The sequence below is a fragment of the Pelodiscus sinensis genome, chromosome 2, assembly GCF_052426305.1.
Source record: "Pelodiscus sinensis isolate ZL-2025 chromosome 2, ASM5242630v1, whole genome shotgun sequence".
Classification (NCBI taxonomy): Eukaryota; Metazoa; Chordata; order Testudines; family Trionychidae; genus Pelodiscus; species Pelodiscus sinensis.
The window spans coordinates 183,175,772-183,189,247 of NC_143053.1; the positions used below are offsets into that span (position 1 = coordinate 183,175,772).

General features: G+C 43.3%; 1 protein-coding gene across 1 annotated transcript in view; it reads left to right on the forward strand.

The window, feature by feature from the left end:
- MRPL3 (mitochondrial ribosomal protein L3) overlaps positions 1-13,476 on the forward strand; it is a 66,427-nt gene that overhangs the window by 14,677 nt on the left and 38,274 nt on the right. Inside the window, exon 6 of the mRNA XM_075921925.2 lies at positions 468-528. Within this exon, the coding sequence (XP_075778040.2) occupies positions 468-528 (61 nt within the window). The remainder of the gene's footprint in view (positions 1-467; positions 529-13,476) is intronic.

Here is a 13,476-nt window from a genome sequence, read left to right on the forward strand (position 1 = left end):
ACATTAACAGAGTTATTTAAAATGTTTTTATACACACAACCCACAATTTTCAAAAATAGAAGCAAAAAATCAGGGTAAAAAAGTACCTGAAAATGTGATACTCTGTGCTATGTTTGTGGCTATTTGCATATTTTGTGGTTTTAGTTTATTTTATTCTCTCAGTAAAGATATTAAGGATCCTTGATTTGCCTTTTTCAGCATAGATGAGCATCTTAAAGGTGAACATTTTAGTTGTAAAAAATCTGTGTAAAATCTGAAATTGTATGTATTGGGACACAAGAACAAAAATTCCAGTTTAGCAATTGAATACTATAATATGGGAAAAAATAGTCATATGTAATTTTTAAATAATTTTTTAAAAGAATAATGATTTAAGTTAAAATATTTCCTATTTTAAATTATTTTGACAGGATAATGGTTCATGTTTCAGCTCTTAACTGAATGATATATATTCCATCCTTTTTAAGGTACACCCCTGTATGCAGCTCACTTCCGCCCAGGGCAGTTTGTGGATGTCACTGCCAAAACGTAGGTTCCTAATATTTTGTAATATATTGTATTTACCAATTACATATTTATCACTTTTCTTTCATATGCTTTGTCATCCTAATGCTATAGTTGGCAAAGATAAATTAAATAAACACATGAATTTTAGGATAATTTGTGGTTGTGTGGGATAATTTGGGAATGCATTCATTCGTGTGGTATTGTATGATGAGTGTGTCTCATCACTATTAATCCTGGGCTACACCAGGGTGTTATTTTGAAATAACCCCCATTAGGTTGAATTCATAAGCGAAGCATCCACACTACCAAGCCATTATTTTGAAATAACGGGCCACTTATTTCAAAATCTGTAATTCCGCTTTCCTCAGGGAAGAATGCTAATTTCAAAAGTTATTTTGAAATAGCATTAGGGTGGACGCTTTAATGTTGCAGTTTCGAAATAACTACTCCCCAGTGCTTCTTGGGCCTCTAAGTTGTGGTAGCATATCAACATTAATGGAGCCTGCCTCGAACAAATTTTGAGGCTTCCCTTGCAGTAGGTATACGTTAGTTTGAATTTGTAAAAACCGAGAGTTAAGTCATTTAGTTATTTCAAAATAATTTCCTAGTGTAAACATGCCCTCACTGTTAAAGATGGTTGGTGTTTTGGTGTAAGGCTTTCTCTCATGAGTTTGGTTCAAGAATAGTTGCGAGTATCGGTTAGAATGAACTTAAAATAAAGATATGTGAATGAAGTTTATGGGGAGGGAGAAATATCTTATGTAGGAAATTTTCAGGTTTGGAAAGGGAGACAAGAAGTCTTACAAAAAGATTCCAAGAGAGAAGGAGTAAGCAGAAGAACAAAAACAAATAGCTATGCATGATATAAATACCAATATGAATCTTATATCAAAGGTAGCATTATATCTTGTCATCGTTCAATTGCAGATGTTTTTAACCGTCTATTCTAGAGCAATTGTAGGTTAGTAAAATTTGGCAAGAATTGTTCAATAGAACCAAAGTGTGACAAATTCAAGATTTCCAACAAATATTCACAGGAACCACTCGTTGTTCAGTATAACCAAATAAACTAAGCTAAATGTGATGGTTTTATACCACCTGTTTTTTGAGATATGTTTCAAATAATTACAATTTATTTGATTCCTCTTTCCCCTCCCCTCCCCAATTTCTCACAAACTTCTTGCCAGACTTCTCTATATTTTCAAGAAAACCCAAAAAGTCACATGTCAAGTAACTTCTTTATGGTAGTGAAGCATTTGAGAAGAAACTTCAAAGAATTGATAGTTTAAAAAAAAAGTGAAAATTGGGTTTATACTGTCCATTTCTAGTTACTGAAATATAAACAGGTGAACTGCATAGTTAATCACAATCTACATTTATTGATTTCACCATTCCGTTTTTATAAGAAAAAATTACCTGTTTTGTCATACCTAAACATGAAGGAGGACTATGAGTTGGTACAAATGATTATTTTAACATTATTTTTGTTGATTAGCACATTTTTTTCAATATTATCACACTGCTAGAGTCTGTCATAAGTGGTCTGCCAATACCATGTTATATGAGAGACAGGTGGAGTGTTGTTTAGGTAGATATTTTATTTGTACTACGCTGTTGCCTGGGAACCTCAATTATGCAGTAGGAGCCTGTTGTGATAGGCGCTGTCTAGACATGTAACAAAGACAACAGTTTCTGCCTGAGTGCACTCACAATTGATGTGACAGATGGGATATAACTATTGGATGAAACAGACATGCTGGCTGAAGAGTGGGTTAGAAGGATGTTTAGCAGAAAAACTGCAGTCATCACTTGGCACTTTCCTAGCCAATGCCAGATCTGAATGATTTGTCAGCATCAGGGTAGAGAGGTAGTTTTTGTAGAAGATAAGGTGGAGTTTTACAGTAATTGATGGGGATTTTTCCCATGCGTGGGAAGTATATGGGAGAAAATTTAGTGGTACTTGAGAAAGAAGCGCATAAGTGGTCAATCGAGGTTGCCATTACTAGCAGAGTGAAACAAAAGACAGGACTATGTAGCACTTTAAAGACTAACAAGATGGTTTATTAGGTGATGAGCTTTCGTGGGCCAGACCCACTTCTCAGATCAAATTGTGGAAGAAAATTGGCTTGATCATATATACCAAAGTGATACAATCAAAAGTGAACACACATAAAATTGACAAATCAGATTTTAGAACAGAGGAGGGCTCAGGGGGAAGGTTAGTGTCTATGAGATAATGATATTGGGGGAGTAATGTAATATATCTTATATATAGAATAGGGATAAAGAGTTAAGGGCCTTAAAGGCAAAGAACTTGTGATTGATTTGGTAGGGGGAGGGGAGGAGCATTGGAGGGGATGCAAAGAGAGAGGGTTAATATAGTCAGAATGGCAGTCCAAGAAGATGATCCCAGCAGCAGCATTTTCAGTAGATGTTGAGAGTGAGAGAGAGAGAGAGGGAGAGAGAGTATCAGGGCTGCCAGGCACCTACAGTATGTGGTCTGTTAATTTTTTCCCATATCCCTGCCTTTTTTTGCTTACCTGCATCACTATACCTTTCCTTGTAGGGTGAGAGCAATGGTTTCTTCTCACACCACTACCAATGCTTGTTTACTGTTCAAATGTTGGCAGGTGCATCCTGCCACCAAAAATTAGTTTTATCCATTCTGTGACACACACAATTTCTACCGATCTAGTCAATTGGAATCCACAACCTCCTTAGTTCAGTAAAGTGCATTTGTGTCATGATGTAGTACCAAGCAGGCCCTGTCTCTACCCCCTGTTTCTTCTTTTGTGAACTGGAAATCCCTAATAGTTCACATAGGAGTGTTGAGAGATTTTAGTTAGTATTTGTTCAGTGCTTTAAAAATACAAAATTGTCATTCGGGGCTTGTCCATATGAGGAACTAGACTAGCAAAACTGAAGTGCAGTTCTCAGGAGCGGTCCAAGATCATTTTGCAGGTGGACCACAGGCTTGGGGCTTGCCTCTCCCTCGCAGTGGGAAATCTGAGCTGGTGCTCCAGCACCCCACCTAACTCTCACAAGGTTGGAGTGCCGGTACCAACTTCCCACTGTTGGGGAAGAAGGCGAGGCGTAGGCCAGATCCAACTTGCAGGGGAAGGAAGTAGCTGCCACTCTTCCTCCCCCTCAACTATGGAAACAGCAGCAGGAAACCACTCACCTACAGGCTTCCCTGCTGCTTGCATTGGCTAGAATCCTGGCCAGTGGCAGCAGCGGGAAATGATGCCTCAGAGCAACGAAAGGCACAGAGCCGCATAAGCACCCCTCATCCACTCCCTCCCTCCCGGACCCTGCACCCCCAGCCTGCTCCTGCACCCTTCTTCCCATCCAGACCCCATACTCCGCTCCTACACCTTCGCTCCTTCCCAGATCCTCTAACCTAAGCCCATTCCTTTACCCAACTTCCCTCCCAAACCCCCTCCACCTGCAGCCTGCTTCTGCACCCTCCTTCCTTCCCCAACTCTCCACCCCACCCTGCTACTACCTGCCTCCCAGATTCTCCCACCCAGAGCCTGCTCCTGCATCCTACTTGCTGGCCAGACCCTGCATCCCATCCCCTCCTGCACCCATTTTGTCATCATGGATGGTTGGCTTATGGTCCGTGGAAAGGTCTGAATTGAGCATGGTAGACCATGGGCCAAAAAGTTTGAGAACTACTGCTGTAGTGGAATAACACCCTGTGCAGAGTTATTCTACTCTGAAAAAAGTAATTTCATTTGGGAATAATGCCCAAATGGGGAGTTAACTCTTGTACAGTTATAATGCTGGGGTGGGGAACCATTTTTGGTCTGGGGGCTGCTGACCCACAGAAAAATCAGTCGGAGGCTGCACACAAGAGAAGAAAAACAAAACAAAAAAACCCAACCCCCTCACTAACATGGCCCCCAACTGAGGAGAAAAACACTCTCTCCACATTCCCTTTGCACACTAGAGCCTTGGGGGGCTTAGCGTAGTAGGTTTTCTGTGCTTTCAGCTAGGGATGTTAAAATTAGTTTAATCAACTAATCGACTAGTTGGTGGAATTTCCAAGCCCACCCTGGGAGCTATCCCCGCTGCAGCTCTGCCTTTTAAACGTGTTAATAGATGGCAGGCTTTTAATACATTTTAAAGGCTGAAGGGCATCAGGGGGACCCGTCGCAAGCCGGGGCAGCTGATTCCCAGGTCACACCTGATTCCTGCTTCCTCCCCTGCCCCTCACAGAGATGGTGCTGAGGGAAACAGCCTTTTGAGCTGGCTCCCCTCCTTGCTGCTTATTTCTGATAGAGGCAGAGGAGAAAGGGGAAGCAACTGGTCGCTAACATCCCTACTTCCAGCCCTGTGATGGGACAGCAGTGGGGCTGGAATGCCAGCGCAGGCTCCCCAAAGCTGGGGGGGTGGCTCTGAGTCTCAGGGGCCACATCCAGGCAAGCAGCAGGCCATATTTGGCCCCCAGGCCTGAGGTTCCCCTCCCCTGCTGTAACGGAATATTTTATTCCATTATGCAGTGGTTCCCAACGTTTTCCAGATGGGGACCCATTTTGACAATTCAGGAAGACTTGGTGACCCAGGGCAATTCAAAAATGGGGGGAGGAGGGAGGATGGGCAGAGCCACCTGGGAAGGCACTTGGCAACCCTTTTGAAATGTAATGTCGACCTATATTTGGGAAACCCTGCATTATAGCTATGCCAATCAATTCCCCTGCGTAACTAAGCCTTTATTTTTGTTTGGTAGAAAGGTGTATGGTTCTAAGATGACTGCAGTAAGTGGTGAATTGTGTGTTTGTGGGATAGATACCTTTAAGTCTAAAATCTCAGTTTACAAACTTCATACTTATAACATCCAGAAACCTTATCAATTTTGGACAGTATATGAAAAAAAATCTCTTTGAATGTCCAGTCTTTTAGACCAGAGTAGGTGAGATATTAGTTAGAATTAATGTTTTGGTAGAAACAGGAAAGTAAATCCTTGCTTTTATTTTGCTGCTTGGACTTTGCAGAATATTAGTCACCTCTATATCAGTCTTGGAAGACTAGCACTATTAACAGAGTAGCTAGTTTTCAAAGCAAAGTTCTGTATCATTAATACATTAATTGAACATTGTTGGTGATTGTTTTTAGAACACTTCAATAAAAGTCCCAGAGTATTTTGCATCTTTTTTATAAATTAAATTCTCAGAAGCTAAAGGGCCATCCTAGATGTCTAGATAGCAAGGCTCCCAGAGAGGAAACTATGTCTGTATATTTTAAAGTACATCAAAGCTGTAATCTAATAATGAGTGCTTTTTACATGTGTGTCAGGAGTGGGTTTTGGTTTTTTTTTTAATCAAGATGCAGGCAAAATTTCTTTGTGGAAGTGAAAGCAAGTTAATTATCCCATTATAATTTACCAATTTAGCTTGCTCAATGCTATTTAGAAATACTGGGAAACGAAACATCTAGTTTCCTGGTGTTTTCCAGTCTTTGGGGCAGATCCATCCCATCTTTAGAGTTATGAGTTGTAATCTAGAACAGTATTTCTCAACCTTTTGTTATAAAATACCCTTTTTTAAAAAAAATAAGTACCCCTAGTACTTACAGTTTTCAGACACACCATTGTTTTTTCTACCATTGGAACACATTAATTTAAACAACTTAATCGTAGCCGGGTGGGCAATGAAATTTTTGGGTGTAAAAAGTACAAAAATAATAAAGCGCTGTAAAACTTAAAACAGAAGTTCAGTTTTCTCCAAATTTCAGTTGTGTTGATGTACCCCCCCAGACATCTCTTGAACACCCATAAGGGTACTCATACCACTGGTTGAGAGAGACTGATTTAGAACATCTTTTGCTCTCATTATTTGTCTGTTACCTTTTAAAAATTATCTAAATCTTTTAATTAAGGGCTGCTTTTGGTAGTCTGTTCCATATAATCTATAGCTACAGCTCTTAAGATAGAAATTGCTCTTAAATTCTTAACTCTAAGTTATTAACTTTAGGTTTTCTTATCATGTTTTGCTCTGAATATGATTCTGTAATCTTTCCAGTCCTCCTTTGTATCTGATGTGTAATAAATTTCTTCCTGTACCTCTTTTTACCTCTATTGTGTGTTTTGCTCATCTATGTTGGCCTTTTTTTCTGTAACTCTATATTTATCATTAGATTGCCTTATGGCTCCCTGGAAAACATTAAATTATCTTTGAATACCTTGTTTCCCCTTTGTGCCCTTTACTAATTTTACTTACTTCCATTCAGCTTCATCCAGTATTGCCTCCTTAACACTTATCTTCCTATCCTTTTGGTTTCACTCCAAACTTTTTTTTAATGAATGCAGCTGCCTGAACAACTGTTCATAAGTGCATTGCTCAGTGAGCAATGATACTTTTATATCCCAGAAATCTTAGAGCTCCTGAGGGTGAGGAGATTCCTTGAAAAATGTGCACAGTGTTTTGTGCTGCCGCTAGGTGTTTAGATAGCCAGAATGCATTGATACAAATATACTTGAGCTACATAGTGTTAAGTAGGCGCATTGTTTTATTATGGGAGGAGCTATTAGCTTTAATTCAAAAGTTTAGTTTGCTTTAACTAAGTCACATGTCTGTCAGAACCCAGATATGCCAAACATGGTTCTGTGGCATTTATAACTGTAAAATGGCTAGGCCCACTTACAATTTTATATACAGTAGCTTTAACAATGCAACACCACATGTTAGTGAGCAGAGACTGTCTTTCACATTGATAAGTATTTTCTCATTGTGTATTTGTACTTCATTGATCTGTATCCAACTATCCTCTCTTGTCTTATGATAATAGTATAATAAACCCTTTAGGGCAGAGGCTGTCTTTTTGCTTTGGGTTGGTGTAGCACTTAGCAAAAAGGGGTTCTGATCTGACAGCAGGGATTCTAGGCGCTACAGTAATGCAAATAATAATAATAGACAAGTGATCATCAATTGCTCTGAATATTGAAAATAATTTGAAGATGCTGCTTACTAATGAGTTGTAATGCTTCCTGGATCATGCTTTCAGCATGAGAAAATCCATGATCGGGTAATCCCTGAAGTCACATCCTCAGGGGGTAGGGTGTCATGGGGGGAGAGGATGAGGTTCTGGGGGAGAAGCAGCAACGGTGGGTGGAGCATATAGTCTAGTGACTTGACTACCCAATAAGCCTAGGCTTATTGGTTAGCTACTCAACTAGTCACTTACATCCCTAAATGCAATATTAAAGAAAAATTCCCTAAGTATAGTTCAGTTGTGGCACATACAGTTGTATTTTATAGCTGATGGAAAGCCATTGGCATTTTTACAGTAATATGTTCATCCAGATTACAGAAAAATATTCCTTAATTGATGTACCAAAACTCTGAATCAGATGTGTAACCACAATGCTACTACTGTAATAAGAATATGGATAATGTTATGGATTGTTTTTAAAGAATATAATTCTTTAAAGTTTAATATCAAACTGAATTAATAATATGTAGTATTACCATAAATTTTACACACTCTTATCCCTGACACAGTTCAATTAAAAAATAAACCCTTGTGAGGAAAATACTGAAAATTCAGTATGTTAAAATTGCTAGTTTAGTACGCTCTGAGATCTAACAGTTCTTGAAAAACCATTTTTTTCCTTTCCTAAAAGGCTCTTTGTTTTGTGGCTAACCTGAAAAGCACTTATTGCAATGGTGCAATCTTACCTTCCATCTTTCTCAAGAAGAAAAATAATAAAAAAGCAATCACAAAACTTTGCATTTGGCTCTACACCATTTTACAGGGATCTGATCCATGAAGTAATAGTCTGAATTCATTTGCAACTTTTAAAATGATTAGAAATGCTGTTGGAAGTTTGCTAGTTACTTCAGTGAATAGATAATTTTCCTACAATAACCTAATCCTAAATGCATCAGGTATATGATAGAGGTAGTTACACATTTAAAAAATATTAGTTTCACAGATGCTGTTTTTAAGAAAAACAAATTTGCCATCATTCATGTTTTAATCTTAATTTTGACAGCTGCAAGAGTTGTTCCTTTTTTTAAAAAAAAAAGGCACCAGTCCCCGCTACTTGGGCTCACAGCTGAGAAAAAGAAACAGATGCAGCAGCCTGTGTGTGGGAGAGAGGAACGAATCAAACAGGGAGTCTGTCTGAGGCTCCCTGCTGCATCTGTGGGTTGGTCCAGTGGCTTGATGGGCTGGATCTGGCCCCAGGCCATATTTTGCCCAGCCCTAATCTAGAAGAATTATGAATCTTATTATGATCATCCAGGGGTCTGTTGTTGTTTGGCACAAATTCCTTAAGATTGTCAAGTAGGAAGTAGGATGTAAGTGATTAGTGGAGTAGCTGACTACTCGATAAGCCAACTATTCACATTCTCCCTCTCTCCCTCCTCCTCTACCCCACCACTGTGTCTATATCAGGGGCAGCAAGGGGGGGGAAGCGGGAGCCATATTAAAAGCCTGTTTTTCCCCCCTCCCCCCCAGCACTGTCTCTGCCTCTCCACCCTGCACTGCTTCCTCTATCAGAGGAACCAGGGTAGGGGAGGCTGCTATGAAGCAGCCTCTGCCCGTGGCAGGCCCAGGCTCTCCATGAGCAGAGATGGCTCCGCATTCCGCCATCCCAGGCCACTGTGGACAGGGGCTGCTTGACCCGGCGCATGAAATACCCCCGTTGCAGCTCTGCATTTTAAATGTCGTGAGAGTTGGGCAGCTTGAGCTGGATTGAGCTGGGCTTGCTCAGTCCCTGCTTCCGCCGGTTACGGGACCTACCCCCGCTGCAGCTCTGCATTTACACTTTGAGAGCAGCAAGAGTTGTTCCTTTTTCAAAAAAATGGCTAAAAAGTGAATTTTAGTGGGACCTACCCCTACTGCAGCTCTACATTTAGAGCCACAGCAGGGGTAGGTCCTGGACTTGGCGTGAGCGAGGACTGAGCAAGCCCGGCTCAGTCCTGGCTTACACAGGAGCCAGGAATGCTGTGGCTCTGAATTTTAAATGTAGTAAGAGCTGCCTGGCTCTTGCTGCATTTAAAATGCAGAGCCGCACCCAGGGTAGCTCCCGGACCCGGCACGAGCTGCTAAAGAGCACCAACCCTTATCAACTAATCGTGTAGTTCCGTGGTCACCAACCCGTCGATCGCAAGGCCTAGACCAGTCGATCGCGAGGCATTTGGGCAACCCCACCTCCCATTTTCTCCCCACCCCTGAGAAGCCCCACTACTTACCTCTAGTGTAGTGCCAGCTTCCCATGGGGTGGACGGAAGTCCTGCCTGAAGCCCGCGTCACTTCCGGGAGTTCCGGAAGTGCGCAAGTTGCTCCCCTCCCACAGCTCTGTTGCATGCTGGGGGAGGGGGCGTCGGCCCCAGAAGAGGAGTGCAGAGGTTTCTCTGAGCCGCCAGCGCCGGAGGGATGAGTTGAGTGCAGGGGTTTCCCTGCGCCGTGGGAACGGGGGTCGGCCCGGGGTTTGGCTGGGCCACGCCGCGGGAGGGGGGTTTGGCCCCAGGGCAGGTGCCCGTGGGGATTGGCCATGCTGCAGTGAGGAGGGTTGGCCGGGCCTGGCCTCACCCCACTGTGGAAGAGAGGTTTGGTCCCGGGGCAGGCGCCTGTGGGGGTTGGCCGTGCTGCACTGTGGGAGGGGGGTTTGGCCCCGGGGCAGGCACGCGAGAGGTTTCCCTGCCCCATGGGGGGAGGAGGGAGGGAGAAGGGGGAGTCAGGCCCGGAAGAGGCATGAGCTGGCTTCCCTCTGGGAGGAGGGAGGGGAGAATCCTGAGAGGAGGCAGATTCAGGGGAGACTCTGCTGCCACTGGCACCCTGTCTCCACTCCCCAGACCCTACTCCCCTGTCCCTAGCTACAGAACTCTGTCCCCATTTCCATCCCCACTCCCCGAACTCTGTCCCCACTGGCACCCTGTCCCCTGCTGCAGAACCCTGTCCTCTGCCCTCCCGGCACCCTGTTCCCTCTCCCCTGCCCCCAGCCACAGAACTCTGACCCCACAAAATGTATAATTATAAATGCTTCATTTTAGATTTAAATAGCATGAATAAAAAACAGACAATTTATTTCATAACTGTAAACACGTGGTTTTAATTTTATATATCGCATAATTTAAAAATAAACTGTTTATCAGTGTGTGTAAGTAAGGGTTGGGGATAGCAAGTGATGGACAGCAGGAGAAGAGAGAGGGCGGGGCTTCAAGGAATGGGCAGGGTGGTAGATCTTCGCCTGTTCTGAGATTTAAAAAGTGATTGTCGGTGTAAAAAGGTTGGAGACCACTGGTGTAGTTGATCCAAATAATATCAACTACAGGATTAGCCAGTTTCCTGCCTCTTACTATCCTTAGTAGGAAGCTAACTTTTATGGTAAAGTAGTATGATTATAGTATGTTTGTTTTAGCTTGCTGTTTATTCAAGCCACGGTGATCCTGTGTGTGTTAGGGATGTAAAATATTGTTTAATCGGTTAACCATTTAACCGATTAACCAATTGAAGGGGAGGACAGTATGGGAGTTTTTCCTGCCCGGTCGGAGACGGCCCTGTCTGCGGTGAGGTGGGGAGCTGCTTATGGTCACAGGACCTAACTACATAAGCCACCATATCAGAAGCTCATACAACTGCACATCTACTAATGTGATGTATGCCATCAAGTGCCAGCAGTGCTCCTCTGTCATGTATATTGGCCAAACAGGACAGCTTCTACTACAAAGGATTAATGGACACACATCAGATATTTGAAATGTTAACACACAGAAACCTGTTGGGGAACATTTTAATTTGCCTGGGCACTCATTAATGAATTTAAAGATGGCTATTCTCTTATAAAGTAATTTCAGGAATCAACTAGAGCAGTGGTCCCCAACCTTTAGAGGCTGCCGGGCGCCAGAGGGCGGGGACACATGCACGCCCGGGGGTGCTACCCCCATAGCCGTGTGTTCGGGGGCGGGAGCCCCCCGCAAACATCCCGCTCCGGGGCCAGCACTCCTCCCAAGTGCTGCGTGCCCGGGGCCTGGCGCCCCCCCCCCCCCCCCCCCCCCCCCCCCCCCCCCCCGCTGCAAACGCCACACTCCCAGGGCCGGCGCTCCTCCCCAGCGCCGCGCGCTGGGGGCCGGTGCCCCCTCCAAATGCCGCGCGCCCAGAGTCGCCCCCCCCCCCCCCCGCAAGCGCCGCGCGCCCCGTGTTGGGGACCACTGAACTAGAGTGTGTCTGCGGAACTGGCCTTCATATACAGATTTGATACTATAGCTCATGTATTGAACAAAGACATGAACTAGATGGGCCATTATATTCAACACCCAAATGACATCAAAAGCTAAGTACAGTAAACTTCTGATAATCTGGCACCTTTAGGATTATCAGATATGCCGGACTATCAAAAGGGGGGGCTAAGAGGGGTCTGGGGTGGGGGGGTAGCGCTGTGGGACCACCAGCACCCCAGCAGCTCTGCCTCAGGCGTCCCCAAGTCAGCCGCTGCTGAAACTGACCAGCGGCTGACTCGGGGAAGCCCGGGGCAGAGCAGCTAGGGTGCTCTGCCCGGGCTTCCCGGAGGTCAGTTTCAGCAGTGGCTGACTTAGGGAAGTCTGGGGCAGAGCAGCTGGGGTGCTGCCGAGTTGGTCCCGCAGTGCCGATGGGAGGCGCTAAGGGACCAACACAGCACCCCAGCTGCTCTTCCCCGGTCGTCCCCAAGTCAGCCACTGCTGAAACTGACCAATGGCCGACTCGGGGAAGCCCGGGGCAGAGCATCTCCAATTGTCCGGCTGCCTGGAGCACTTCCGGGTTCCAGGTGGTGCCGGACTATCAGGAGTGCCAGACCACTGGATGCCAGACAACTGGAGTTTTACAGTATCAGGTACTTATGGACCACTCTATTAACCTCATTTAGCAAGGACACTTTAATTGACAAGTTTTTCCCCCTCTCCCTTTCCCCTCTTTTTCTGCCTTAGAATTGAACCTCTGTGCCTTTTGCTCCATATTTGTCATCTGAAGAAGTGGGTTGTGCCCACGGAAGCTCATGATACTAACTATATATATTTTTTGTTAGTCTTTAAGGTACTACAGGACCATTGTTGTTTAAGTTTTTTTTAGTTACAGACTAACACGGCTACCCTTCTGAGACTTTCATGTCTCAGTTCAACACACTGGAAATTTAAGATTATTCAGAGCGCTATTCTTTTGTCTGTCTGTTTCCTGTAAATTCACTAAGGGCCCAATCCTGCACAATTTGAGCATGTGTTCAAAGTAATATATATGCATAAGAAAACAATTGGAAGACAACTGAGAGCAGAAGATAGGTGAGTGCCGTATGCTCTACTGCATTGAATAAATTATTAAACACAGGAAATGTTATCCCACAGTACAAGCAGCACTTGTTGAAAACATATCTTCTACTAGATACTGAAGTACTACAAATGATTATTCCTGAAGTGCGGCCTCTTAAATATATACAGTTGGTGGAACTGCTTTTTTATTTTGATTTTTTGAAAAGTACAATTTACAGCAGAGTCTAGACAATTGGCTTTCTGGATGAAACATTTGAAGTGAATGTTCTGTTTCATGACCCATGGGATTATGCTCCTTGATTAAAGTTGACAGGACCATTTTCTTTGATACTGGTTCCTTCAGATGTTGAATTTTAGTTTAATGCATTTCTGCTGCTAAAGAATTAATGTTCGAATTTCTCTGTGTGGTCACTAGATACTTACCATAGATCTGGTTGCTTTGAGGTCTAGATATTTACTAAGTCCTGCTAGAGATGCCAGAAAAATATAATTTCTGCAGTTCATACATGTGAGTCTTCAAGTATTCCCACTTCTAGTGTTTCTTTTAAATTTCAAATATTCTTCTGACATTGCTGCAGAGTAAAGGTATTCAAGTCGTTATTAAAAATATATCCTGAAATCGTCTCTTCTTGCAATAATAAATTAAGATGGAAACTTGATGTGGTAAGCTTTTTAAAATAAAATCTTGATAGGATATCTGACATAAGCTTGTGACTTTGAA